This window comes from Phyllobates terribilis, unplaced genomic scaffold, assembly GCF_046119375.1.
Source record: "Phyllobates terribilis strain yellow unplaced genomic scaffold, ASM4611937v1 Scaffold_4__5_contigs__length_816908805, whole genome shotgun sequence".
Classification (NCBI taxonomy): Eukaryota; Metazoa; Chordata; class Amphibia; order Anura; family Dendrobatidae; genus Phyllobates; species Phyllobates terribilis.
The window spans coordinates 811949959-811976225 of NW_027362764.1; the positions used below are offsets into that span (position 1 = coordinate 811949959).

Genomic DNA, 26267 nt, shown 5'->3' on the forward strand with positions numbered 1-26267 from the left:
AGTGTACACTGTATAATCTCCCAGCAGTCTCCTCTCATCACCCAGAATCCTCCAGTGTATACTGTATAATCTCCCAGCAGTCTCCTCTCATCACCCAGAATCCTCCCGTATATACTGTATAATCTCCCAGCAGTCTACTCTCCGCTCATCACCCAGAATCCTCCAGTGTATACTGTATAATCTCCCAGCAGTCTCCTCTCCGCTCATCACCCAGAATCCTCCAGTGTATACTGTATAATCTCCCAGCAGTCTCCTCTCATCACCCAGAATCCTTCAGTGTATACTGTACATTCTCCCAGCAGTCTCCTCTCATCACCCAGAATCCTTCAGTGTTTAATGTACATTCTCCCAGCAGTCTCCTCTCATCACCAAGAATCCTTCAGTGTATAATGTATAATCTCCCAGCAGTCTCCTCTCATCACCCAGAATCCTCCAGTGTATACTGTACATTCTCCCAGCAGTCTCCTCTCATCACCCAGAATCCTCCAGTCTATACTGTATAATCTCCCAGCAGTCTCCTCCCCGCTCATCACCCAGAATCCTCCAGTGTACACTGTATAATCTCCCAGCAGTCTACTCTCATCACCCAGAATCCTCCAGTGTATACTGTATATTCTCCCAGCAGTCTCCTCTCATCACCCAGAATCCTCCAGTGTATACTGTATAATCTCCCAGCAGTCTCCTTTCCTCTCATCACCCAGAATCCTCCAGTGTATATTGTATAATCTCCCAGCAGTCTCCTCTCATCACCCAGAATCCTCCAGTGTATACTGTATAATCTCCAGCAGTCTCCTCTCATCACCCAGAATCCTCCAGTGTATACTGTATTATCTCCCAGCAGTCTCCTCTCATCACCCAGAATCCTCCAGTGTATACTGTATAATCTCCCAGCAGTCTCCTCTCCTCTCATCACCCAGAATCCTCCAGTCTATACTGTATAATCTCCCAGCAGTCTCCTCTCCGCTCATCACCCAGAATCCTCCAGTGTACACTGTATAATCTCCCAGCAGTCTACTCTCCGCTCATCACCCAGAATCCTCCAGTGTACACTGTATAATCTCCCAGCAGTCTCCTCTCATCACCCAGAATCCTCCCGTATATACTGTATAATCTCCCAGCAGTCTCCTCTCCGCTCATCACCCAGAAACCTCCAGTGTATACTGTATAATCTCCCAGCAGTCTCCTCTCCTCTCATCACCCAGAATCCTCCAGTGTATACTGTATAATCTCCCAGCAGTCTCCTCTCCTCTCATCACCCAGAATCCTCCAGTGTATACTGTATAATCTCCCAGCAGTCTCCTCTCATCACCCAGAATCCTTCAGTGTATACTGTACATTCTCCCAGCAGTCTCCTCTCATCACCCAGAATCCTTCAGTGTATAATGCACATTCTCCCAGCAGTCTCCTATCATCACCCAGAATCCTTCAGTGTATAATGTATAATCTCCCAACAGTCACCTCTCATCACCCAGAATCCTCCAGTGTATACTGTACATTCTTAAAGCAGTCTCCTCTCATCACCCAGAATCCTCCAGTCTATACTGTATTATCTCCCAGCAGTCTCCTCTCATCACCCAGAATCCTCCAGTGTATACTGTATAATCTCCCAGCAGTCTCCTCTCCTCTCATCACCCAGAATCCTCCAGTCTATACTGTATAATCTCCCAGCAGTCTCCTCTCCGCTCATCACCCAGAATCCTCCAGTGTACACTGTATAATCTCCCAGCAGTCTCCTCTCATCACCCAGAATCCTCCAGTGTATACTGTATAATCTCCCAGCAGTCTCCTCTCATCACCCAGAATCCTCCAGTCTATACTGTATAATCTCCCAGTAGTCTCCTCTCCGCTCATCACCCAGAATCCTCCAGTGTATACTGTATAATCTACCAGCAGTCTCCTCTCATCAACCAGAATCCTCCAATGTATACTGTATAATCTCCCAGCAGTCTCCTCTCATCACCCAGAATCCTCCAATGTATACTGTATAATCTCCCAGCAGTCTCCTCTCATCACCCAGGATCCTCCAGTGTAAACTGTATAATCTCCCAGCAGTCTCCTCTCATCACCCAGAATCCTCCAGTGTAAACTGTATAATCTCCCAGCAGTCTCCTCTCATCACCCAGGATCCTCCAGTGTAAACTGTATAATCTCCCAGCAGTCTCCTCTCATCACCCAGAATCCTCCAATGTATACTGTATAATCTCCCAGCAGTCTCCTCTCATCACCCAGGATCCTCCAGTGTAAACTGTATAATCTCCCAGCAGTCTCCTCTCATCACCCAGGATCCTCCAGTGTAAACTGTATAATCTCCCAGCAGTCTCCTCTCATCACCCAGAATCCTCCAGTGTATACTGTATAATCTCCCAGCAGTCTCCTCTCCTCACCCAGAATCCTCCAGCGTATACTATATAATCTCCCAGCAGTCTCCTCTCATCACCCAGAATCCTCCAGTGTATACTGTATAATCTCCCAGCAGTCTCCTTTCATCACCCAGAATCCTCCAGTCTATACTGTATAATCTCCCAGCAGTCTCCTCTCCGCTCATCACCCAGAATCCTCCAGTGTACACTGTATAATCTCCCAGCAGTCTCCTCTCATCACCCAGAATCCTCCAGTGTATACTGTACATTCTCCCAGCAGTCTCCTCTCATCACCCAGAATCCTCCAGTCTATACTGTATAATCTCCCAGCAGTCTCCTCTCATCACCCAGAATCCTTCAGTGTATAATGTACATTCTCCCAGCAGTCTCCTCTCATCACCAAGAATCCTTCAGTGTATAATGTATAATCTCCCAGCAGTCTCCTCTCATCACCCAGAATCCTCCAGTGTATACTGTACATTCTCCCAGCAGTCTCCTCTCATCACCCAGAATCCTCCAGTCTATACTGTATAATCTCCCAGCAGTCTCCTCCCCGCTCATCACCCAGAATCCTCCAGTGTATACTGTATAATCTCCCAGCAGTCTCCTCTCATCACCCAGAATCCTCCAATGTATACTGTATAATCTCCCAGCAGTCTCCTCTCATCACCCAGAATCCTCCAATGTATACTGTATAATCTCCCAGCAGTCTCCTCTCATCACCCAGGATCCTCCAGTGTAAACTGTATAATCTCCCAGCAGTCTCCTCTCATCACCCAGAATCCTCCAGTGTAAACTGTATAATCTCCCAGCAGTCTCCTCTCATCACCCAGGATCCTCCAGTGTAAACTGTATAATCTCCCAGCAGTCTCCTCTCATCACCCAGAATCCTCCAATGTATACTGTATAATCTCCCAGCAGTCTCCTCTCATCACCCAGGATCCTCCAGTGTAAACTGTATAATCTCCCAGCAGTCTCTTCTCATCACCCAGGATCCCCCAGTGTAAACTGTATAATCTCCCAGCAGTCTCCTCTCATCACCCAGAATCCTCCAGTGTATACTGTATAATCTCCCAGCAGTCTCCTCTCCTCACCCAGAATCCTCCAGCGTATACTATATAATCTCCCAGCAGTCTCCTCTCATCACCCAGAATCCTCCAGTGTATACTGTATAATCTCCCAGCAGTCTCCTTTCATCACCCAGAATCCTCCAGTCTATACTGTATAATCTCCCAGCAGTCTCCTCTCCGCTCATCACCCAGAATCCTCCAGTGTACACTGTATAATCTCCCAGCAGTCTCCTCTCATCACCCAGAATCCTCCAGTGTATACTGTACATTCTCCCAGCAGTCTCCTCTCATCACCCAGAATCCTCCAGTCTATACTGTATAATCTCCCAGCAGTCTCCTCTCCGCTCATTACCCAGAATCCTCCAGTGTACACTGTATAATCTCCCAGCAGTCTCCTCTCATCACCCAGAATCCTCCAGTGTATACTGTATAATCTCCCAGCAGTCTCCTCTCATCACCCAGAATCCTCCCGTATATACTGTATCATCTCCCAGCAGTCTCCTCTCCGCTCATCACCCAGAATCCTCCAGTGTATACTGTATAATCTCCCAGCAGTCTCCTCTCATCACCCAGAATCCTTCAGTGTATACTGTACATTCTCCCAGCAGTCTCCTCTCATCACCCAGAATCCTTCAGTGTATACTGTATAATCTCCCAGCAGTCTCCTCTCATCACCCAGAATCCTTCAGTGTATAATGTACATTCTCCCAGCAGTCTCCTCTCATCACCAAGAATCCTTCAGTGTATAATGTATAATCTCCCAGCAGTCTCCTCTCATCACCCAGAATCCTCCAGTGTATACTGCACATTCTCCCAGCAGTCTCCTCTCATCACCCAGAATCCTTCAGTGTATACTGTATAATCTCCCAGCCGTCTCCTCTCATCACCCAGAATCCTCCAGTGTATACTGTATATTCTCCCAGCAGTCTCCTCTCAACACCCAGAATCCTCCAGTGTATACTGTATAATCTCCCAGCAGTCTCCTCTCATCACCCAGAATCCTCCAGTCTATACTGTATAATCTCCCAACCGTCTCCTCTCATCAGCCAGAATCCTCCAGTGTATACTGTATACTCTCCCAGCAGTCTCCTCTCATCACCCAGAATCCTCCAGCGTACACTGTATAATCTCCCAGCAGTCTCCTCTCATCACCCAGAATCCTCCAGTGTACACTGTATAATCTCCCAGCAGTCTCCTCTCATCACCCAGAATCCTCCAGTGTATACTGTATAATCTCCCAGCAGTCCCCTCTCCGCTCATCACCCAGAATCCTCCAGTGTATACTGTATAATCTCCCCGCAGTCTCCTCTCATCACCCAGAATCCTCCAGTGTATACTGTACATTCTTCCAGCAGTCTCCTCTCATCACTCAGAATCCTTCAGTGTATACTGTATAATCTCCCAGAAGTCTCTTCTCCGCTCATCACCCAGAATCCTCCAGTGTATACTGTATAATATCCCAACAGTCTCCTCATCACCCAGAATCCTCCAGGGTATACTGTATAATCTCCCAGCAGTCTCCTCTCCGCTCATCACCCAGAATCCTCCAGTGTACACTGTATAATCTCCCAGCAGTCTCCTCTCCGCTCATCACCCAGAATCCTCCAGTGTATAATCTCCCAGCAGTCTCCTCTCCTCTCATCACCCAGAATCCTTCAGTGTACACTGTATAATCTCCCAGCAGTCTCCTCTCCTCACCCAGAATCCTCCAGTGTACACTGTATAATCTCCCAGCAGTCTCCTCTCATCACCCAGGATCCTCCAGTGTATACTGTATAATCTCCAGCAGTCTCCTCTCCGCTCATCACCCAGAATCCTTCAGTGTATAATGTATAATCTCCCAGCAGTCCCCTCTCATCACCCAGAATCCTCCAGTGCATACTGTATAATATCCCAACAGTCTCCTCTCATCACCCAGAATCCTCCAGGGTATACTGTATAATCTCCCAGCAGTCTCCTCTCCGCTCATCACCCAGAATCCTCCAGTGTACACTGTATAATCTCCCAGCAGTCTCCTCTCCGCTCATCACCCAGAATCCTCCAGTGTATAATCTCCCAGCAGTCTCCTCTCCTCTCATCACCCAGAATCCTTCAGTGTATACTGTATAATCTCCCAGCAGTCTCCTCTCATCACCCAGGATCCTCCAGTGTATACTGTATAATCTCCAGCAGTCTCCTCTCATCACCCAGAATCCTCCAGTGTATACTGTATATTCTCCCAGCAGTCTCCTCTCATCACCCAGAATCCTCCAGTGTACACTGTATAATCTCCCAGCAGTCTCCTCTCCTCACCCAGAATCCTCCAGTGTACACTGTATAATCTCCCAGCAGTCTCCTCTCATCACCCAGGATCCTCCAGTGTATACTGTATAATCTCCAGCAGTCTCCTCTCATCACCCAGAATCCTCCAGTGTATACTGTATAATCTCCCAGCCGTCTCCTCTCATCACCCAGAATCCTCCAGTGTATACTGCATAATCTCCCAGCAGTCTCCTCTCATCACCCAGAATCCTCCAGTGTATACCGTATAATCTCCCAGCAGTCTCCTCTCCGCTCATCACCCAGAATCCTCCAGTGTATACTGCATAATCTCCCAGCAGTCTCCTCTCATCACCCAGAATCCTCCAGTGTATACCGTATAATCTCCCAGCAGTCTCCTCTCCGCTCATCACCCAGAATCCTTCAGTGTATACTGTATAATCTCCCAGTCGTCTCCTCTCATCACCCAGAATCCTCCAGTATATACTGTATAATCTCCCAGCAATCTCCTCTCCTCTCATCACCCAGAGTCCTCCAGCGTATACTGTATAATCTCCCAGAAGTCTCCTCTCATCACCCAGAATCCTCCAGTGTATACTGTATAATCTCCCAGAAGTCTCCTCTCCTCTCATCACCCAGAATCCTCCAGTGTACACTGTATAATCTCCCAGCAGTCTCCTCTCCGCTCATCACCCAGAATCCTCCAGTGTATAATCTCCCAGCAGTCTCCTCTCCGCTCATCACCCAGAATCCTCCAGTGTAAATGTGGCACCCCAGGGGTCTGGTTTCCACAGTAACAGCAATGTTATGTCTGAGAGCAGGTGGGAGGTCTCTTGGTCAGGAATCCTATGCATGCCACACCTCCTGCCCAGTCCTGGGAGGGGAAGGACTTCCCCTATATAAACCTAGGGCTGAGGCAGGGTTAGTGAGTAGAGAAGAAGTAGAGACAGAGAAGAGAAGCAGATCTAGGAAAAGAACATCAGGAGCTCTGTGGGAGCAGTGCTATAAGGAGTCAGGGGCTGGCAGCTGCAGAGCTCGCCCTGACTGAGAAGCTATCACCGGACCCGGAGTCCGAGGCTGTGGGGACTAATCTTTACCCAGCAGCAGAAACCGCCCGGCAGGGGATTTCAGGTCCTCTGGCCAAGAAACCCGAAGGCACGGTCAGACGCGTGGGACCAGCACCGCCGTCGTGGAGCGGACGCCACTAGAAGGCCCCGAGTCACCGGCCATACGGGTGAGCACCACACGGTACACTCAGGGACGTGGGCTACTTATACCCGCCTCTAGCAAGGTAGCCAGAAGAGTACAGTCAGTTTGGGAGGCCTACAACTCCGCCTGGCCAGGGGAGATCCCATCTGCTCAAGGACTGACCAGGCCCCGATCGCTAGCCAGTACTCCGGGAGGGTCTATCTTTATCACCAGTAAAGACCCTGAATTACACCGCATCGTCTCTGAGTGATTCCTGCTACCCCCATCATCCACGTCGGCTGCCCTGAGGCCATACCCCTCCCGTTGGGGGTGATACTATCACGCTGCACAATCCTACCACCGGCCTCAGCGGTCTGCCCTGCAGCGGCAGCTCCTTCGCTGCATTCAACGGGTGGCGTAGTCTTCCAACATCTACCGCTAATACATCGCCGCTCAGTTTGACTCCCTGGGCACGGACCGGGTCACCGCCACGAGACTACAACCCTCAACAGATCCGGCTCCGGGTAAGCTCCCGTGCGCGCGATGCCGCGCGACGAAGGCCCAGGTGTGCGTCAACTTTTGGCGTAGTCGGCAGGATCTCGTGCCCGCAACCACCGGGTACTGCGTGCCTGAAAAAGACTGTTCAAACTTACCAGTGGTGAAGATTCCCGCCATCCGGCGCCATCTTCTGTCTTCTTCCCGCCATCCGCAAAGTTTTCCCGCCATCCGGCGCCATCTTCTGCCTTCTTCCCGCCATCCGTGGAGTTTTCCCGCCGTTGGACGCCATCTTGAAGACGCCGCGCGGGAAGAAGAGGGGCGTGGACTCCGAAAGCGCGCGAGAACTGAAGCCCCGCCTCACGTCCGGACGTTGCGTAAGGTCCTGGAAGGAGCCCAGCAGACGCTGACGTCACAGGAGCGCGACGGAAGGTCCTCAACCCTGACGATCCACTGCGGAGCCGCGGCCTACGGAAGAGGATCATCGCAAGGTAGGCCACGGTCCACTAGGGGGGAGAAGGATGTCGGATACGGAGGAGAGCTTCACCGCTTCAACCCCCGCCAGCGCCACCGCTGTTGCGGTCATGCCTTTCACCATGCCCTATATCCCGGGGGCAGCCTGGCTACCCCAGTACTCAGGGGAGTCACATACCCTGCATGACTTTAGAGAAAAGCTGGATAGCCTCTTCCAGGTGTATCCCCTCACAGAGGAGCAAAAAGTGAGCATCCTGGTGGCCCAATTAACCGGGGCAGCCCAAAGGGAGTTAAAGTCCTGGCCACCTGGGAGGAGGACTGTCGCAGAGATACTAACCCGGCTGAGGGACACCTTTGATACCCGCACCTCAGCCGAGATCAAGCTTGGATTCTACGGGTGCAAGCAGCGAGCACACGAGAGTATAAGGGACTATGCCCTGAACCTACAAGAGGCCCTGAGAGCCATTAAGCAGACCGACCCTGACGGCGTGGGAGACGAGGACAGGCTGTTGACTGAACAATTTATAGAGGGTTTATATTGCAATGCCCACCGAACCCAGTTGCGGGCAATGGCCTTACAGGACCCTCTTCTGGGATTTGCACAGTTCAAGGACAGAGCCATCCGGGTGCTCCGAGAACCGGCACCAGGTGGCGTTGTGACCCACAGACGCCCCACTACCACTTACCACCAGGAGGCGGCACCCTTGTCGGCAGGGCCTGTGGGAGCTGATGCGCAGGCTTTGAACAATGACCCGGCTCCAGACCTGCACCATCAGGTCCAAGAGCTAGCTAAAAGCGTTGCCGCGCTAACCCGAACTGTGCAGTCTTTACAGGTTTCCACTCCAGGGAAGATCCAGCTGGCATCCGGACCGGAGGACATCCCGTGGCGTCGACCAAGGAGGACCCCACCGGCCAGAGGAAGACCCAGCGACCGATACAACGAGGACGGACAACCCATCTGCCGCCGCTGCAATCAACCCGGACATATGGCAAGGTACTGTCCTTTAAACTGGCACAACCTGGGGTAGAGGGCCAAACCCCAGGAAAAAGATCATCAGGCCCATCGAACTGGCGCGACAGATATGTGGGAGGACGTCCAGTCTTGCCTGTGGTACTGGATGGCATCCCTATGAGTGCCCTATTGGACACCGGGTCACAGGTCACCACTATCCCGTACGTGCTCTTCAAGCAGTACTGGAATGACTCGGATATCACCCGCTACCCTGACGACGACTTGAGTATCATCGCCAGCAATGGTCAGCCCGTGCCACAGATTGGATTTAAAGAGGTGACCATTAAAATCGGTAGAGTCGAATTGGCGGCACAGGGACTGATCATTGTAGACATTGACAAGCGCGAGAGTCACCCAAAGATAACTCTAGGAACTAATATAATTGAAAATTGTCTTGCAGAGGTGATTTTCCTTTTACAGCAGGTTGCCAAGAACGCCAGCTCCGGCCAGCAGCGAGTGCTCCAGAAAGAGATCCGGGCACTGATGCGACGGCAACAGATAGAACTCTCCGGTGGGGAGATTGGTAGCGTAAGAATGTGTGACCCTTTTCCTATTGCCATGTCCCCAAAAAGTGAAATGATGATTTGGTGCCGGGCAGCTATTGGTCTGAGAGGTAGAGATTACCAGGCAATGGTAGAACCAGTTTACTCAGACAGTAGGCCCACCATTTTGACAGCACGGGGGGTGGTCAATGTACGCCATGGGAGGGTGCCCGTTCGCATAATAAATATCGGGAAGAGGGAAGTGTACCTGCCCCGGTATGCCACGCTAGCCAAATTGTATACCATCAATCAAAATTCCATACAGTCCGTAGAACCCTTGCCTCCATCTTCCCCGGAGGAAGGTAACGGCTCTAAGGAAACAATGGAGGACTGGTGTCAGCAACTACATTTGGGTACTGACTCCACTCCCTCACACCAGAAACAGGGAGTCTATCGGGTGGTTCAAGAGTACGAGAGAGTGTTTAGTAAACACCCGTTAGACTTCGGGCGAGTCAAGGGGGTAGAACACCACATCCCCACGGGAGACCATCTTCCTATAAAAGAGAGGTATCGACCCGTACCCCCTGCACACTACCAACACACCAAGGGGATGCTTAGGGACATGAAGGAGGCTGGGGTGATCAGGGATAGCTGTAGCCCCTGGGCAGCTCCACTAGTCTTAGTCAAAAAGAAAGACAACACCATGAGGATGTGTGTAGATTACCGGAAAATTAACCGTATCACACACAAGGATGCGTACCCCTTACCAAGGATAGAGGAGTCTTTGGCTGCTTTAAGATCTGCTAACTTCTTCTCTACCTTGGATCTCACTAGCGGGTACTGGCAGGTTCCTGTAGCAGAGGCGGACCGGGAGAAGACCGCATTCACCACCCCAATGGGACTTAGCGAGTTTACCTGTATGCCGTTCGGACTCTGCAACGCACCGGGAACCTTCCAACGATTAATGGAGTGCTGTCTGGGCCACAGAAACTTCGAGACGGTCCTGTTGTACCTGGACGATGTCATCGTATATTCCAAGACTTATGAGGACCACCTGAAACACCTGGCGGAAGTGTTCGAAGCTTTGGCAAGCTACGGCTTAAAAGGTAAAACCCTCCAAGTGTCACCTCTTGAAACCAAAGGTGCAGTACCTGGGACACGTGGTGAGCGCTGACGGAGTGGCTCCCGACCCTGATAAGATCACCGCAATTAAGGAATGGCCAAGTCCCTCCAGTGTAAAGGAAGTGCGGCAGTTCCTCGGGTTGGTAGGCTATTACCGCAGATTCATCCCCGGTTTCACCAAAAAGGCAGCTCCTATGCAGGACCTCCTGATAGGCCAGTCCCGGAAGGCCAAGAACCAGAAGCCGCCCTTCAAATGGGAGAAGTTAGAAGAAGAGTCCTTCCGCCAGCTGAAGATGGCCCTCACAGGGGATGAAATCCTGGCGTACCCTGATTACAGCCAGCCCTTTATCCTCTACACCGACGCAAGTAACATCGGGCTAGGAGCCGTACTGTCCCAGATCCAGCAGGGGAAAGAACGAGTAATCGCTTACACTAGCCGAAAACTGCGATCCACCGAAAGAAACCCTGAGAATTACAGCTCATTTAAGCTAGAGTTCCTGGCAGTGGTGTGGGCAGTCACCGAACGCTTTAAGCACTACCTCGCTTCTTCCCGGTTCACCGTGTACACGGATAACAACCCGTTGACACACCTGGACACGGCAAGACTCGGTGCCCTAGAGCAGAGATGGATGGCCCGTCTGTCCAACTACGAGTTCACAATCAAATACCGGGCAGGACGCTCCAATACCAACGCGGACGCCCTGTCCAGGATGCCAAACCTACCGGACGTAGGAGAAGATCCAGAGGGACTGGAAGAAGTCGAACTCCCCGCGTTCCACCGTCATGGGACTATCCAGTATTCCCATCGGGTAAGGAGTAAGCAAGCCGCTACGTTTAACCCCTTGCCTCACTACAACTGGGAGGAAACGCAAGACAGTGACCCTGCCGTCCGGCTGGTGAAGGAGATGCTGACTCGGCCAGAGGCTCGCCTTGACCCAGACGCTCCGGAGGAAGCCAAGCAACTGTGGGCTGAGAAGAGTCGACTGTTCCTTTACAAGGGGAAGTTGTGCCGCAGAATGGTTAACTCCCGAACGCATGAACTAATCTGGCAAGTAGTGGTGCCACGGAGAGACGCAGCCATGGTGATGGAAGCATACCACGACGGGGCTGGACACTTCGGATGGAAGAAGCTGGAGTTCCTGCTGTGTGGGCGGTTCCACTGGGTAGGCATGAGGGGAACCATCGAGAGGTGGTGCAGAGACTGTGGCCCGTGCAACCTAAGAAGGAAGGACCGTGCCAGCCAGAAGACTCCCCTGCAGTCCATCGTCACCCGGCAGCCGTTGGAACTGGTAGCCTTGGATCATGTAAAACTGACCCCAAGCAGAAGTGGCTACGTCTACGCGTTAACCATTGTGGATCATTACTCCCGGTTCTTGGTTGTCGTCCTCGTTAAGGACTTAACGGCTCAAACAGCAGCTAGAGCCTTCCAGCAGCACTTCTGCCGCCCACACGGGTACCCGGACCAAGTGCTGACGGACCAGGGACCTGCCTTTGAAGCAGAGGTCTTCCAGGAATTCTGCAATCTATATGGCTGCCGGAAGATAAGGACGACACCCTATCATCCGCAAACTAATGGACTTTGTGAGAAAATGAACCAGGTGGTAATGGATCTCCTGAAAACGTTGCCCCTGGAAGAACGCAGTCTGTGGCCTGAGAAGCTGCCTGATCTGGTGGACCTATACAACCACATCCCGGTAGGTTCCACCAACTGTACCCCGGCTTACCTAATGAGGGCGAGACCTGGTAAGTTACCTGTTGACCTGGAAATGGGAGTCCTGACACCCGAGGACACTTCACCAGAGGCAGACTGGGACACAGAGAGGCAGCAGCAGTACCGGAAAGTACAGGAGAGCGTGGAGCGAAGTCTCTGTCAGGCTAGGGAAAGACAAGAGAAAACTTACAACCAGTATGCTCCCACTGTTCCCCTGGTACCCGGAGAGCAGGTCTTGAAGAGGAAAAGACGGCTCCACAAGTTGGACGACCAGTGGGAGAAGGACCCGTACACCGTACTGCCCTCAAGCCACGAGAACCCGAAAGTCTGTACCATCAGTAAAGACGGAGGGGAGACCATAGCCATTGTATCCCGGGATCACCTGAAGAAGTGTCCTGAACAGCTACGGAACCCTGAAGAGGAACAAGAAGACCATCGACCCGTAGAGGAAAGGGAAGATATGGTTAGTACTGTGCTCGGAGACTTCCCTCGGTCCTGGACTCAAGTTGTGGTACCCGTCCTCACGTTCCTCCAACCAGCATCCCAAGTGCCTACGGAGCAACAGGTAGAACTGGAAGAGCAGCCGGTCCAGGAGGCAGAAGACTCCACACAAGCAGAACAGGAGGATCAACCCTCTGCTTATAGTGAGCCTGCCGTACCCCTAGTGAGCCAAAGAGCCGGTAGACAGCTGCCCAGTTTACCCTTGACAGCTCCTACACCCTGTAGTTCAGGGCTAGACAGTCAGCTCCGTAGGTCCACTAGGGCCACTAGAGGCCAGTTACCCGCACGTTGGAGGATTTGAAGTGTATAAATTGTTTTATTTGTGGTTACCTGTTTTTCTTGTTGCTTGTGTATAATTATGTGTTTCTAGTTATTTATAGGAGTCCTTGGTGGATTTACCGGGAATCCTTGTACATGGTTGGAGCGTAACCTAGGAATGGACTAAAGACTGTTAAGGACTCGGGGCAGGACAGACCCCTACCTGGTTACGTCTCCCTGTTTTGGTGAAATGGACACCTTGCTTTTCTTCAAAAACTGCACCCGGTTGCGGACACGCCGTGACCATCTTTATATGTTTTTCTTATTGTACTATTATTGTTTATACCTTGTTATGTTTAAAAATATGTTTAGTCCCGGAGTACTAAATTTCACTAGGGGGGAATGTGGCACCCCAGGGGTCTGGTTTCCACAGTAACAGCAATGTTATGTCTGAGAGCAGGTGGGAGGTCTCTTGGTCAGGAATCCTATGCATGCCACACCTCCTGCCCAGTCCTGGGAGGGGAAGGACTTCCCCTATATAAACCTAGGGCTGAGGCAGGGTTAGTGAGTAGAGAAGAAGTAGAGACAGAGAAGAGAAGCAGATCTAGGAAAAGAACATCAGGAGCTCTGTGGGAGCAGTGCTATAAGGAGTCAGGGGCTGGCAGCTGCAGAGCTCGCCCTGACTGAGAAGCTATCACCGGACCCGGAGTCCGAGGCTGGGGGGACTAATCTTTACCCAGCAGCAGAAACCGCCCGGCAGGGGATTTCAGGTCCTCTGGCCAAGAAACCCGAAGGCACAGTCACACGCGTGGGACCAGCACCGCCGTCGTGGAGCGGACGCCACTAGAAGGCCCCGAGTCACCGGCCATACGGGTGAGCACCACACGGTACACTCAGGGATGTGGGCTACTTATACCCGCCTCTAGCAAGGTAGCCAGAAGAGTACAGTCAGTTTGGGAGGCCTACAACTCCGCCTGGCCAGGGGAGATCCCATCTGCTCAAGGACTGACCAGGCCCCGATCGCTAGCCAGTACTCCGGGAGGGTCTATCTTTATCACCAGTAAAGACCCTGAATTACACCGCATCGTCTCTGAGTGATTCCTGCTACCCCCATCATCCACGTCGGCTGCACTGAGGCCATACCCCTCCCGTTGGGGGTGATACTATCACGCTGCACAATCCTACCACCGGCCTCAGCGGTCTGCCCTGCAGCGGCAGCTCCTTCGCTGCATTCAACGGGTGGCGTAGTCGTCCAACATCTACCGCTAATACATCGCCGCTCAGTTTGACTCCCTGGGCACGGACCGGGTCACCGCCACGAGACTACAACCCTCAACAGATCCGACTCCAGGTAAGCTCCCATGCGCGCGATGCCGCGCGACGAAGGCCCAGGGGTGCGTCATATACTGTATAATCTCCCAGCAGTCTCCTCTCATCACCCAGAATCCTCCAGTGTACACTGTATAATCTCCCAGCAGTCTCTTCTCCTCACTCAGAATCCTCCAGTGTATACTGTATAATCTCCCAGCAGTCTCCTCTCATCACCCAGAATCCTCCAGTGTATACTGTATAATCTGCCAGCCGTCTCCTCTCATCACCCAGAATCCTTCAGTGTATACTGTATAATCTCCCAGCAGTCTCCTCTCCGCTCATCACCCAGAATCCTTCAGTGTATACTGTATAATCTCCCAGCCGTCTCCTCTCATCACCCAGAATCCTCCAGTGTACACTGTGTAATCTCCCAGCAGTCTCCTCTCCTCACCCAGAATCCTCCAGTGTATACGGTATAATCTCCCAACAGTCTCCTCTCATCACCCAGAATCCTCCAGTGTATGCTGTATAATCTCCCAGCAGTCTCCTCTCATCACCCAGAATCCTCCAGTGTACACTGTATAATCTCCCAGCAGTCTCCTCTCATCACCCAGAATCCTCCAGTGTATACTGTATAATCTCCCAGCAGTCTCCTCTCATCACCCAGAATCCTCCCGTATATACTGTATAATCTCCCAGCAGTCTCCTCTCATCACCCAGAATCCTCCAGTGTATACTGTACATTCTCCCAGCAGTCTCCTCTCACCCAGAATCCTCCAGTGTATACTGTATAATCTCCCAGCAGTCCCCTCTCCTCTCATCACCCAGAATCCTCCAGTGTATACTGTATAATCTCCCAGCAGTCCCCTCTCCTCTCATCACCCAGAATCCTCCAGTGTATACTGTATAATCTCCCAGCAGTCCCCTCTCCTCTCATCACCCAGAATCCTCCAGTGTATACTGTATAATCTCCCAGCAGTCCCCTCTCCTCTCATCACCCAGAATCCTCCAGTGTATACTGTACATTCTCCCAGCAGTCTCCTCTCATCACCCAGAATCCTCCAGTGTATACTGTATAATCTCCCAGCAGTCCCCTCTCCTCTCATCACCCAGAATCCTCCAGTGTATACTGTATAATCTCCCAGCAGTCTCCTCTCCTCACCCAGAATCCTCCAGTGTATACTATATAATCTCCCAGCAGTCTCCTCTCATCACCCAGAATCCTCCAGTGTATACTGTACATTCTCCCAGCAGTCTCCTCTCATCACCCAGAATCCTCCAGTGTACACTGTATAATCTCCCAGCAGTCTCCTCTCCGCTCATCACCCAGAATCCTCCAGTGTACACTGTATAATCTCCCAGCAGTCTCCTCTCATCACCCAGAATCCTCCAGTGTATACTGTATAATCTCCGAGCAGTCTCCTCTCATCACCCAGAATCCTCCCGTATATACTGTATAATCTCCCAGCAGTCTCCTCTCATCACCCAGAATCCTCCCGTATATACTGTATAATCTCCCAGCAGTCTCCTCTCCGCTCATCACCCAGAATCCTCCAGTGTATACTGTATAATCTCCCAGCAGTCTCCTCTCCGCTCATCACCCAGAATCCTCCAGTGTATACTGTATAATCTACCAGCAGTCTCCTCTCATCACCCAGAATCCTTCAGTGTATACTGTACATTCTCCCAGCAGTCTCCTCTCAGCACCCAGAATCCTTCAGTGTATACTGTATAATCTCCCAGCAGTCTCCTCTCATCACCCAGAATCCTCCAGTGTACACTGTATAATCTCCCAGCAGTCTCCTCTCCGCTCATCACCCAGAATCCTCCAGTGTACACTGTATAATCTCCCAGCAGTCTCCTCTCATCACCCAGAATCCTCCAGTGTATACTGTATAATCTCCGAGCAGTCTCCTCTCATCACCCAGAATCCTCCCGTATATACTGTATAATCTCCCAGCAGTCTCCTCTCATCACCCAGAATCCTCCCGTATATACTGTATAATCTCCCAGCAGTCTCCTCTCCGCTCATCACCCAGAATCCTCCAGTGTATACTGTATAATCTCCCAGCAGTCTCCTCTCCGCTCATCACCCAGAATCCTCCAGTGTATACTGTATAATCTACCAGCAGTCTCCTCTCATCACCCAGAATCCTTCAGTGTATACTGTACATTCTCCCAGCAGTCTCCTCTCAGCACCCAGAATCCTTCAGTGTATACTGTATAATCTCCCAGCAGTCTCCTCTCATCACCCAGAATCCTTCAGTGTATAATGTACATTCTCCCAGCAGTCTCCTCTCATCACCCAGAATCCTCCAGTGTATAATCTCCCAGCAGTCTCCTCTCATCACCCAGAATCCTTCAGTGTATAATGTATAATCTCCCAACAGTCACCTCTCATCACCCAGAATCCTCCAGTGTATACTGTACATTCTTCCAGCAGTCTCCTCTCATCACCCAGAATCCTTCAGTGTATAATGTATAATCTCCCAGCAGTCTCCTCTCATCACCCAGAATCCTCCAGTGTATACTGTACATTCTCCCAGCAGTCTCCTCTCATCACCCAGAATCCTCCAGTCTATACTGTATAATCTCCCAGCAGTCTCCTCTCCGCTTATCACCCAGAATCCTCCAGTGTACACTGTATAATCTCCCAGCAGTCTCCTCTCCTCTCATCACCCAGAATCCTCCAGTGTATACTGTATAATCTCCCAGCAGTCTCCTCTCATCACCCAGAATCTTCCAGTGTAAACTGTATAATCTCCCAGCAGTCTCCTCTCCTCTCAACACCCAGAATCCTCCAGTGTAAACTGTATAATCTCCCAGCAGTCTCCTCTCATCACCCAGAATCCTCCAGTGTATACTGTATAATCTCCCAGCAGTCTCTTCTCATCACCCAGAATCCTCCAGTGTATACTGTATAATCTCCCAGCAGCCTCCTCTCATCACCCAGAATCCTCCAGTGTATACTGTATAATCTCCCAGCAGTCTCCTCTCTGTTCATCACCCAAAATCCTCCAGTGTATAATCTCCCAGCAGTCTCCTCTCATCACCCATAATCCTCCAGTGTATACTGTATAATCTCCCAGCAGTCTCCTCTCCGCTGATCACCCAGAATCCTCCAGTGTATAATCTCCCAGCAGTCACCTCTCCGGTCAGCAGCTCAGTGATCTTGTTGGTGAGTTCTAGGATCTTCTTCTCCGGTATCGGTGAGTGAGGGGCTTCTGTGTTGGGGCTCAGGGTCTTTCCTTCTGGTTCATGGACATGGATGATGGGAGTCACACAGTCGCCCAATGTCTTCTTCACTAATGTGTAATCCTGTGAATGGAGAGAGTCATTTAGTGAAGTGAAGTCAATGTCTTCTAGTAGGAGATTGTGACCCCCGCTCCTGAGATCTAGAGAGAGCACAGCAGTAATAGTGGATTCAGATCTGGAAGCATCTACAATAAGAATTTGATATCAGAGAGATGACCATAATAAAAGCAGAAGGTCTGAAGAAGAAAACCTACCAGTTGAGACTTTAAGAAGAACTGACTTTTTGTTGATCACTCATCAGTCTTTGGAAGGTCATGTAATTTTGCCTCCTTTTCTCCGTAACGTCAGTGCTGTAGAGCGGTACAAACCCTCCCAGAGAGTCCGCTCAGTGAGAACCCATTCCTCCCCGCAGAGTACAGGACTCTCCCTGTCTGAGCCGCTCTGCCCCTTCCCAGTACACAGATTGTGTGTGAACAGAGGGTTACTGAGCAGCAGACTAGACCGCAATGGTGTTACACAGAAAAGGAGCCAAAGTAAGGTAACAGCTCAGGTAAAAGAAAGGGGTACGACCAAAACAGAAGTACAGTACAGGAGACAAGACCCTAAAAGAAGCAGCGGGCACAATAGGAATCAGGAGAGAAAATCTATGATGTAGTTATTGTGTGGAGGAAAATCCATCGGCAGTGACTGTAAACCTGGGATATACAGCGGTGAAATAAGTAAATCTATTGGTAAAGGTGCTATTGACATGAAATTCTCATCAGATGTCGGTAACAATCCGTCCAATCCACAGGTAAAGAGATCACCATAGATGTCCATACATTATGTGTAATAATGAGAAATGACGATGGATATAGTACTGAACACGCAAAGAAAGAGGAGGAAAAAGCCCTGGAAAGTCCTGACACCGGCTAAGATCTACCAGTAATTAGAACGCAATGCTGCCACAAATAATATCATAAATATAACTGTAAAATCTATAAAATTCACAGATTACCATTGATTAAATGGAGCAAGATCTAGATTTATGACCTACACATGACCTTTATCTTCGGCTGAGACCCTCTAACGTCCCACCTCCAGCAAAGTTAATTAAAGCTGGTTATCTGATAGATCATAGACAAATCTGTCACCTCCTGCATTCTTCTGCAAGTTATCGCCAGTGTAGATAACTTTATCACCTCTAGCATCCTTGTGTGACCAGAAAGGCAAGCGCACTTTAAGCTTCACTGTTCTCCTTTTCAATTTATGAATATTGGGTTTTCATGAATGGCCTCTGTGAGAGACATGAAAGACATAGCTTCGAAGTTTTGATGAAGTGGCGAACATGACGCATTGGCTCACATCACTGGGCGGTCGTGGCAATGCCTCTAAGCGGATATCAATCAGATGGATGACAGTGTCCCTGCCATGTTTCCTAGCTAAAGAAAGGTAAAATCGTAATAGGAAACGTGGCACGAAGAACGTTCTGCTGCCTGCAACATCCTCCAACATGACCGGTTTGGCAGTGGGTCATTAATGGTGTGGGGTGGCATTTCTTTGGAGGGCCGCACAGCCCTCCATGTGCTCACCAGAGATAGCCTGACTGCCATTAGGTACCGAGATGAGCTCCTCAGACCCCTTGTGAGACCATATGCTGGTGTGGTTAGCCCTGGGTTCCTCCTAATGCAGGACAATGCCAGACCTCATGTGGCTGGAGTGTGTCAGCAGTTCCTGCAAGATGATGGCATTGAAGCTATGGACTGGCCACCCGTTCCCCAGACCTGAATCCGATTGAGCACATCTGGTACATCATGTCTCGCTCCATCCTCCAATGTCATGTTGCACCACAGACTGTCCAGGAGTTGGCGGATGCTTTAGTCCAGGTCTGGGAGGAGATCCCACAGGAGACCATCCGCAACCTCATCAAGAGCATGCCCAGGCGTTGTAGGGAGGTCATACAGGCACGTGGAGGCCACACACAATACTGAACCTCATCAGGAGCATGCCCAGGCGTTGTAGGGAGGTCATACAGGCACGTGGAGGCCACACACAATACTCAGCCTCATCGGGAGCATGCCCAGGCGTTGTAGGGAGGTCATACAGGCACGTGGAGGCCACACACAATACTCAGCCTCATCAGGAGCATGCCAAGGCGCTGTAGGGAGGTCACACAGGCACGTGGAGGCCACACACAATACTCAGCCTCATCAGGAGCATGCCCAGGCGTTGTAGAGAGGTCATACAGGCACGTGGAGGCCACACACAATGCTCAGCCTCATCAGGAGCATGCCCAGGCGTTGTACGGAGGGAATACAGGCACGTGGAGGCAACACACAATACTCAGCCTCATCAGGAGCATGTCCAGGCGTTGTAGGGAGGTCATACAGGCATGTGGAGGCCACACACAATACTAAGCCTCATCAGGAGCATGCCCAGGCGTTGTAGGGAGGTCATACAGGCACGTGGAGGCCACACACAATACTCAGCCTCATCAGGAGCATGCCCAGGCGTTGTAGGGAGGTCATACAGGCACGTGGAGACCACACACAATACTGAACCTCATCAGGAGCATGCCCAGGCGTTGTAGGGAGGTCATAGAGGCACGTGGAGGCCACACACAATACTGAACCTCATCAGGAGCATGCCCAGGCGTTGTAGAGAGGTCATACAGGCACGTGGAGGCCACACACAACACTGAGCCTCATCAGGAGCATGCCCAGGCGTTGTAGGGAGGTCATACAGGCACGTGGAGGCCACACACAATACCCAGCCTCATCAGGAGCATGCCCAGGCGTTGTAGGGAGGTCATACAGGCACGTGGAGGCCACACAGAATACTCAGCCTCATCAGGAGCATGCCCAGGCGTTGTAGGGAGGTCATACAGGCACGTGGAGGTCACACACAATACTCAGCCTCATCAGGAGCATGCCCAGGCGTTGTAGGGAGGTCATACAGGCTCGTGGAGGCCACACACAATACTGAGCAGCATTTGCTTGTCTTGAGGCATTTCCACTGAAGTTGGATCAGACTGTAATTTGATTTTCCACTTTGATTTTGAGTACCATTCCAAGTCCAGACCTCCATGGTATATTCTTCTTGATTCATATTGATCATTTTTATGTTTTATTGTTCTCAATGCTCTACTATGTAATGAGTAAAGATTTGCAACTGGAATATTTCATTCAGTGGTAACTAGGATGTGGTATTTTAGTGTTCCCTTTATTTTTTTGAGCAGTGTATAATCAGTGTCAGTCCTGGAAGACACAGGGCACCGTTGTTCTGTCTGTTTCCCCAAAAAAGGAGAACGTCCCTCCACTACAAACTACATCATTGCTGTGACATCAGGTTTAGTACATTTCTGCTGTTTCTCCTTTTTATTCTATGTAATTGTATATACTGTATTGTTTTGTTCCCATTTAGTAACATATTTTGTATATTTTTATAAACACTGCCTACTTTTCAGATTAAATGTACAAAATTTAATAGCTTCGTCCCTCTTGCTCTATAAACCGCACCCTTGAAACAATACGTTATCTATAGAGTCCAATCGGCCTGTATAAACGATTGGCGGAGGCAGCTAGTTACAAATAAACGACTGGTGGGGGCAGCTAGTTACTTTTGTTATTGTGGAGTTTGACAGTGACTAACAGGTGTAAGGTGGCTGCAGGTTGTGGACGGGAGGTATGTGTCCCCGAAGAGCCAAGCTTCGGTGATGTAGGACCCGGGGAAGCAGGCTCCAGCACACATAGTGCTGGGAGGAATTTAATGGGCCCGGATTATAGGGCCGGGTTTTACGAGCAGCTGAAAGAGCTGGGGGGGGGGGGGGGGGTGTGTTGGGCAAGGTGAGCAGGCCTTGAACGTGTTGCTCAGACTCTGCAGGAGGCAGAGGAAGGCTCTATGTGTAAACGGCTGAGGCCGTGCTGCATGGACTTGTTTTGAGCTTTGTTCTGTTATTCCTTTTTTGTGCCAGGAAAAGGCTGTTACTTTTGTTTCCTCACTGGTGTATGGACACTAAATAAACCACCAGTTTGTTTGAACCCGCGAACTGCATCACTGTGTGAACCTGTGCCTAACTCCAACACGGCTCAGTGAGTACAAATCCCTACAATTGGTGCTAGAAGCATGGGCACAGATCCCAAGCAGCAGTGTGACTGCTACAAGAAGATGTATGTGTCCTGGGTGAAGTCGGCCATAAGCCAGCAAGTGTCGCCGGACAAAATGGAGGACCTGCTTAAACATCTGTTGCAGGCACAGCAGGCGCAACAAGCGCAGCACCAGCAGCAGCAAGCGCAACACCAGCAGCAACAGCAGGCGCAGTTCCAGCAGCAGTACCTGCAGAGCCAGCAGCGCAGGCAGCAGTAACGGGAGCAGCAGCAGGAAACAAAAACTTCTGATGCAGCAGATCCAACAGCAGCAAAGACAAATGGAAATCTTGGCAGAGCAGATCCGTGGCGGGACGACCGCCACATCCTCAGATCCAGGTGATGACTCTCACGTCAGGAAGACGGTAAGAAGAGCATTACAAAAGATGACCCCGGGTGATGACATTGAGGCGTTCCTGACGGTCTTTGAGAGGGTGGCAGAGTGGGAGAAATTGCCTCCGGAGTAGGGGGCAGAGGTACTGGCACCATATTTGACAGGCGAGCAGCAAAAGGCCTATTATGACTTGGCCTTGCAGGACGCGAAAGAGTACGCTAAGTTGAAAACTGAGATTTTGGCACGCTTGGGAGTGACTCTGACTGTCAGGGCACAACAGGTGCACTACTGGTCCTATTGCAGTGACAAACCTCCCCAGTCCCAGATATTCGACCTCCTACACCTGGTCCAAAAGTGGTTGCAACCTGAATCTTCCTCCCCAGCACAGATGGTGGAGAAGGTCGTTCTAGACAGGTTTATACACTCTCTCCCGAAGTCGGTGCAATCCTGGATTGCCCAGGGAGATCCCCATAATGCTGATGAATTGCTGGGGTTGGTGGAAAGATACCAGGCGGTTGAGAGTTCGTTGGGAAAACAAGGGGTCGTAGGACTAGTAGCCTATCAATACTGGGGTTCCCAAAAGGCGACGGACACCCAAAAGAAGGGAACTAGAGCCACACCTGGGGGGGTGTCCTAGAGTTCAGGAAGGGTCCGAGTTGCTGCCAAAGGTCCCACCCCATAATATAGGGTGTTGGAGATGTCATACCACTGGCCATATTGCCGCCCGGTGTCCCATAAACTCTGAGCCAATGGACTGCAACATGGGCCGGCGTTGCTCCTATTTTGCCTACCCAACCTGCAGTGCGGATCCTCAACATGGTGAGGGCCCTCAGGCATGCTCAATGTCAGTTAACGGGGTACAAGTCTCTGGCCTATTGGACTCAGGAAGTTTGGTGACACTGATAAGGGCTATACTCCCTCATCGCCTGGTTCTTGGGAAAGTGGTGGGTGTCCGGTCTATCCATGGGGACACTAAGAACTATCCTGCGGCCCTGGTGGATGTAAACACGGACTGTGGCACCACATCTCATGAAGTGGCCGTCGTTAAGGACCTATTGCATCCCATAATAATTGTACGTGACTTTGCATTATTCTGGGAAATGTGGGGGAAAGAGGGGACACCTGGTTGCTCGGACGACAGCCAGATCGCCCCTAAGGAAACTTACCAGCAGAACATGGTAGATGAGTTTCCCATGTGTGTGTTTGTGGGTGATGAGGATGAGGCAACATCCCCTGAGTCCAATATCCCTGAGCTGGAGGTGTCCGAGGGAAACTTTGGAACTGCCCAACTCAGGACTTAACTCTGAAAGGGACCTTTGAAAATGTTACGGTGTTAAATGCGGTGCCTCAGGAACCGGGGGCTGACACTCGGTTCCCTCATTTTGCTGTGAATGGGGATTTGCTGTACAGAGTAACGAAGCCAAGAGGTGAGGTAATAGAACAGTTGCTGGTGCCAGGGCCCTATAGATGCAGGGTGTCAGACATGGCTCATTCTCATGTGTTAGGTGGTCACCTGTGTGCAGACAAGACTCAGGAACGGATCCTCCAGAGATTCTACTGGCCAGGTGGCTATAGAGAAGTAAAAAGAGTTATTGTCGTTTCTGACCCCACATGCCAGATAACCTCCCCAGTGGCCCACTTCCACAGTCCTAGTGTCCCTACCAGTCATCGAGGTTCCACTCGAACGCATAGCAAGTTTATTAAAGCAAAGAAGTGGAATATTCTTGAATGGCCAAGTCAGTCACCTGATCTCAACCCAATTGAGCCGCATTTCATTTGTTAAAGACTAAACTTCAGACAGAAAGGCCCACCAACAAACAGCAACTGAAAACCACCGCAGTGAAGGCCTGGCAGAGCATCAAAAAGGAGGAAACAGCGTCTGGTGATGTCCATGAGTTCCAGACTTCAGGCAGTCATTGCCAACAAAGGGTTTTCAACCAAGTACTAGAAATGAACATTTTATTTACAATTATTTATTCTGTCCAATTACTTTTGGTCCCTTTAAAAACAGGGTGGCCCATGTTAATGAGCTGAAACTCCTAAACCCTTCATCCAATTTTAATGTGGATACCCTCAAATGAAAGCTGAAAGTCTGAACTTCAACTGCATCTGAATTGTTGTTTAAAATTCATTGTGGTAATGTCTAGAACCAAAATTAGAAAAATCTTGTCTCTGTCCAAATATAAATGGACCTAACTGTACGTGGTCAAAATTGTTGGTACCCCTCATTTAATGAAAGAAAAATCCACAATGGTCACAGAAAAACTTGAATCTGACAAAAGTAATAATAAATTAAAAATCTATGAAAATTAACAAATGAAAGTCAGACATTGCTTTTTTGCTTCCACAGAATTTTTAAAAAAAATTAAACTCATGAAATAGGCCTGGACAGAAATGATGGTTCTCCTGAAAATATGTGACAAAAGGGACATGTTAAATCAAGTTGTGTCCACTAACTAGCATCACAGGTGTCTACAATCCGGTAATCAGTCAGTGGCCTGTATATAGGGCTACAGATACTCACTGTGCTGTATATAGAGCTACAGATACTCACTGTGCTGTATATAGAGCTACAGATACTCACTGTGCCTGTATATAGAGCTACAGATACTCACTGTGCCTGTATATAGGGCTACAGATACTCACTGTGCTGTATATAGAGCTACAGATACTCACCTGTGCTGTATATAGGGCTACAGATACTCACTGTGCTGTATATAGAGCTACAGATACTCACTGTGCCTGTATATAGGGCTACAGATACTCACTGTGCTGTATATAGAGCTACAGATACTCACTGTGCTGTATAGAGAGCTACAGATACTCACTGTGCCTGTATATAGAGCTACAGATACTCACTGTGCCTGTATATAGAGCTACAGATACTCACTGTGCCTGTATATAGAGCTACAGATACTCACTGTGCTGTATATAGAGCTACAGATACTCACTGTGCTGTATATAGAGCTACAGATACTCGCTGTGCTGTATATAGAGCTACAGATACTCACTGTGCTGTATATAGAGCTACAGATACTCACTGTGCTGTATAGAGAGCTACAGATACTCACTGTGCTGTATATAGAGCTACAGATACTCACTGTGCCTGTATATAGAGCTACAGATACTCACTGTGCTGTATATAGGGCTACAGATACTCACTGTGCTGTATATAGAGCTACAGATACTCACTGTGCTGTATATAGGACTACAGATACTCACTGTGCCTGTATATAGAGCTACAGATACTCACTGTGCTGTATATAGGACTACAGATACTCACTGTGCTGTATATAGAGCTACAGATACTCACTGTGCCTGTATATAGAGCTACAGATACTCACTGTGCTGTATATAGAGCTACAGATACTCACTGTGCTGTATATAGAGCTACAGATACTCACTGTGCTGTATATAGAGCTACAGATACTCACTGTGCTGTATATAGAGCTACAGATACTCACTGTGCTGTATATAGAGCTACAGATACTCACTGTTCTGTATATAGGGCTACAGATACTCACTGTGCTGTATATAGGGCTACAGATATTCACTGTGCTGTATATAGGGCTACAGATACTCACTGTGCTGTATATAGGACTACAGATACTCACTGTGCCTGTATATAGGGCTACAGATACTCACTGTGCCTGTATATAGGGCTACAGATACTCACTGTGCTGTATATAGAGCTACAGATACTCACTGTGCTGTATATAGAGCTACAGATACTCACTGTGCTGTATATAGAGCTACAGATACTCACTGTGCTGTATATAGAGCTACAGATACTCACTGTGCCTGTATATAGAGCTACAGATACTCACTGTGCTGTATATAGAGCTACAGATACTCACTGTGCTGTATATAGGGCTACAGATACTCACTGTGCCTGTATATAGAGCTACAGATACTCACTGTGCTGTATATAGAGCTACAGATACTCACTGTGCTGTATATAGGGCTACAGATACTCACTGTGCTGTATATAGGGCTACAGATACTCACTGTGCCTGTATATAGAGCTACAGATACTCACTGTGCTGTATATAGAGCTACAGATACTCACTGTGCTGTATATGACTACAGATACTCACTGTGCTGTATATAGAGCTACAGATACTCACTGTGCTGTATATAGGGCTACAGATACTCACTGTGCTGTATATAGAGCTACAGATACTCACTGTGCCTGTATATAGGGCTACAGATACTCACTGTGCTGTATATAGAGCTACAGATACTCACTGTGCTGTATATAGAACTACAGATACTCACTGTGCCTGTATATAGAGCTACAGATACTCACTG

The 26267-nt window shown here is 49.7% G+C and overlaps 1 protein-coding gene across 4 annotated transcripts in view; it reads right to left on the reverse strand.

The window, feature by feature from the left end:
- Positions 1-26267, reverse strand: part of LOC141266140 (uncharacterized) — a 236973-nt gene that overhangs the window by 120947 nt on the left and 89759 nt on the right. For 2 of the 4 annotated variants that reach the window (XM_073680104.1, XM_073680103.1), the window contains exon 3: positions 17391-17561. The exons of 1 other annotated variant lie outside the window; for it this stretch is intronic. In XM_073680104.1, the coding sequence (XP_073536205.1) occupies positions 17391-17561 (171 nt within the window). Of the gene's footprint in view, positions 1-17390; positions 17562-26267 lie in introns of those variants that run through there. One more of the 4 variants, XM_073680107.1, reaches the window with a different exon arrangement.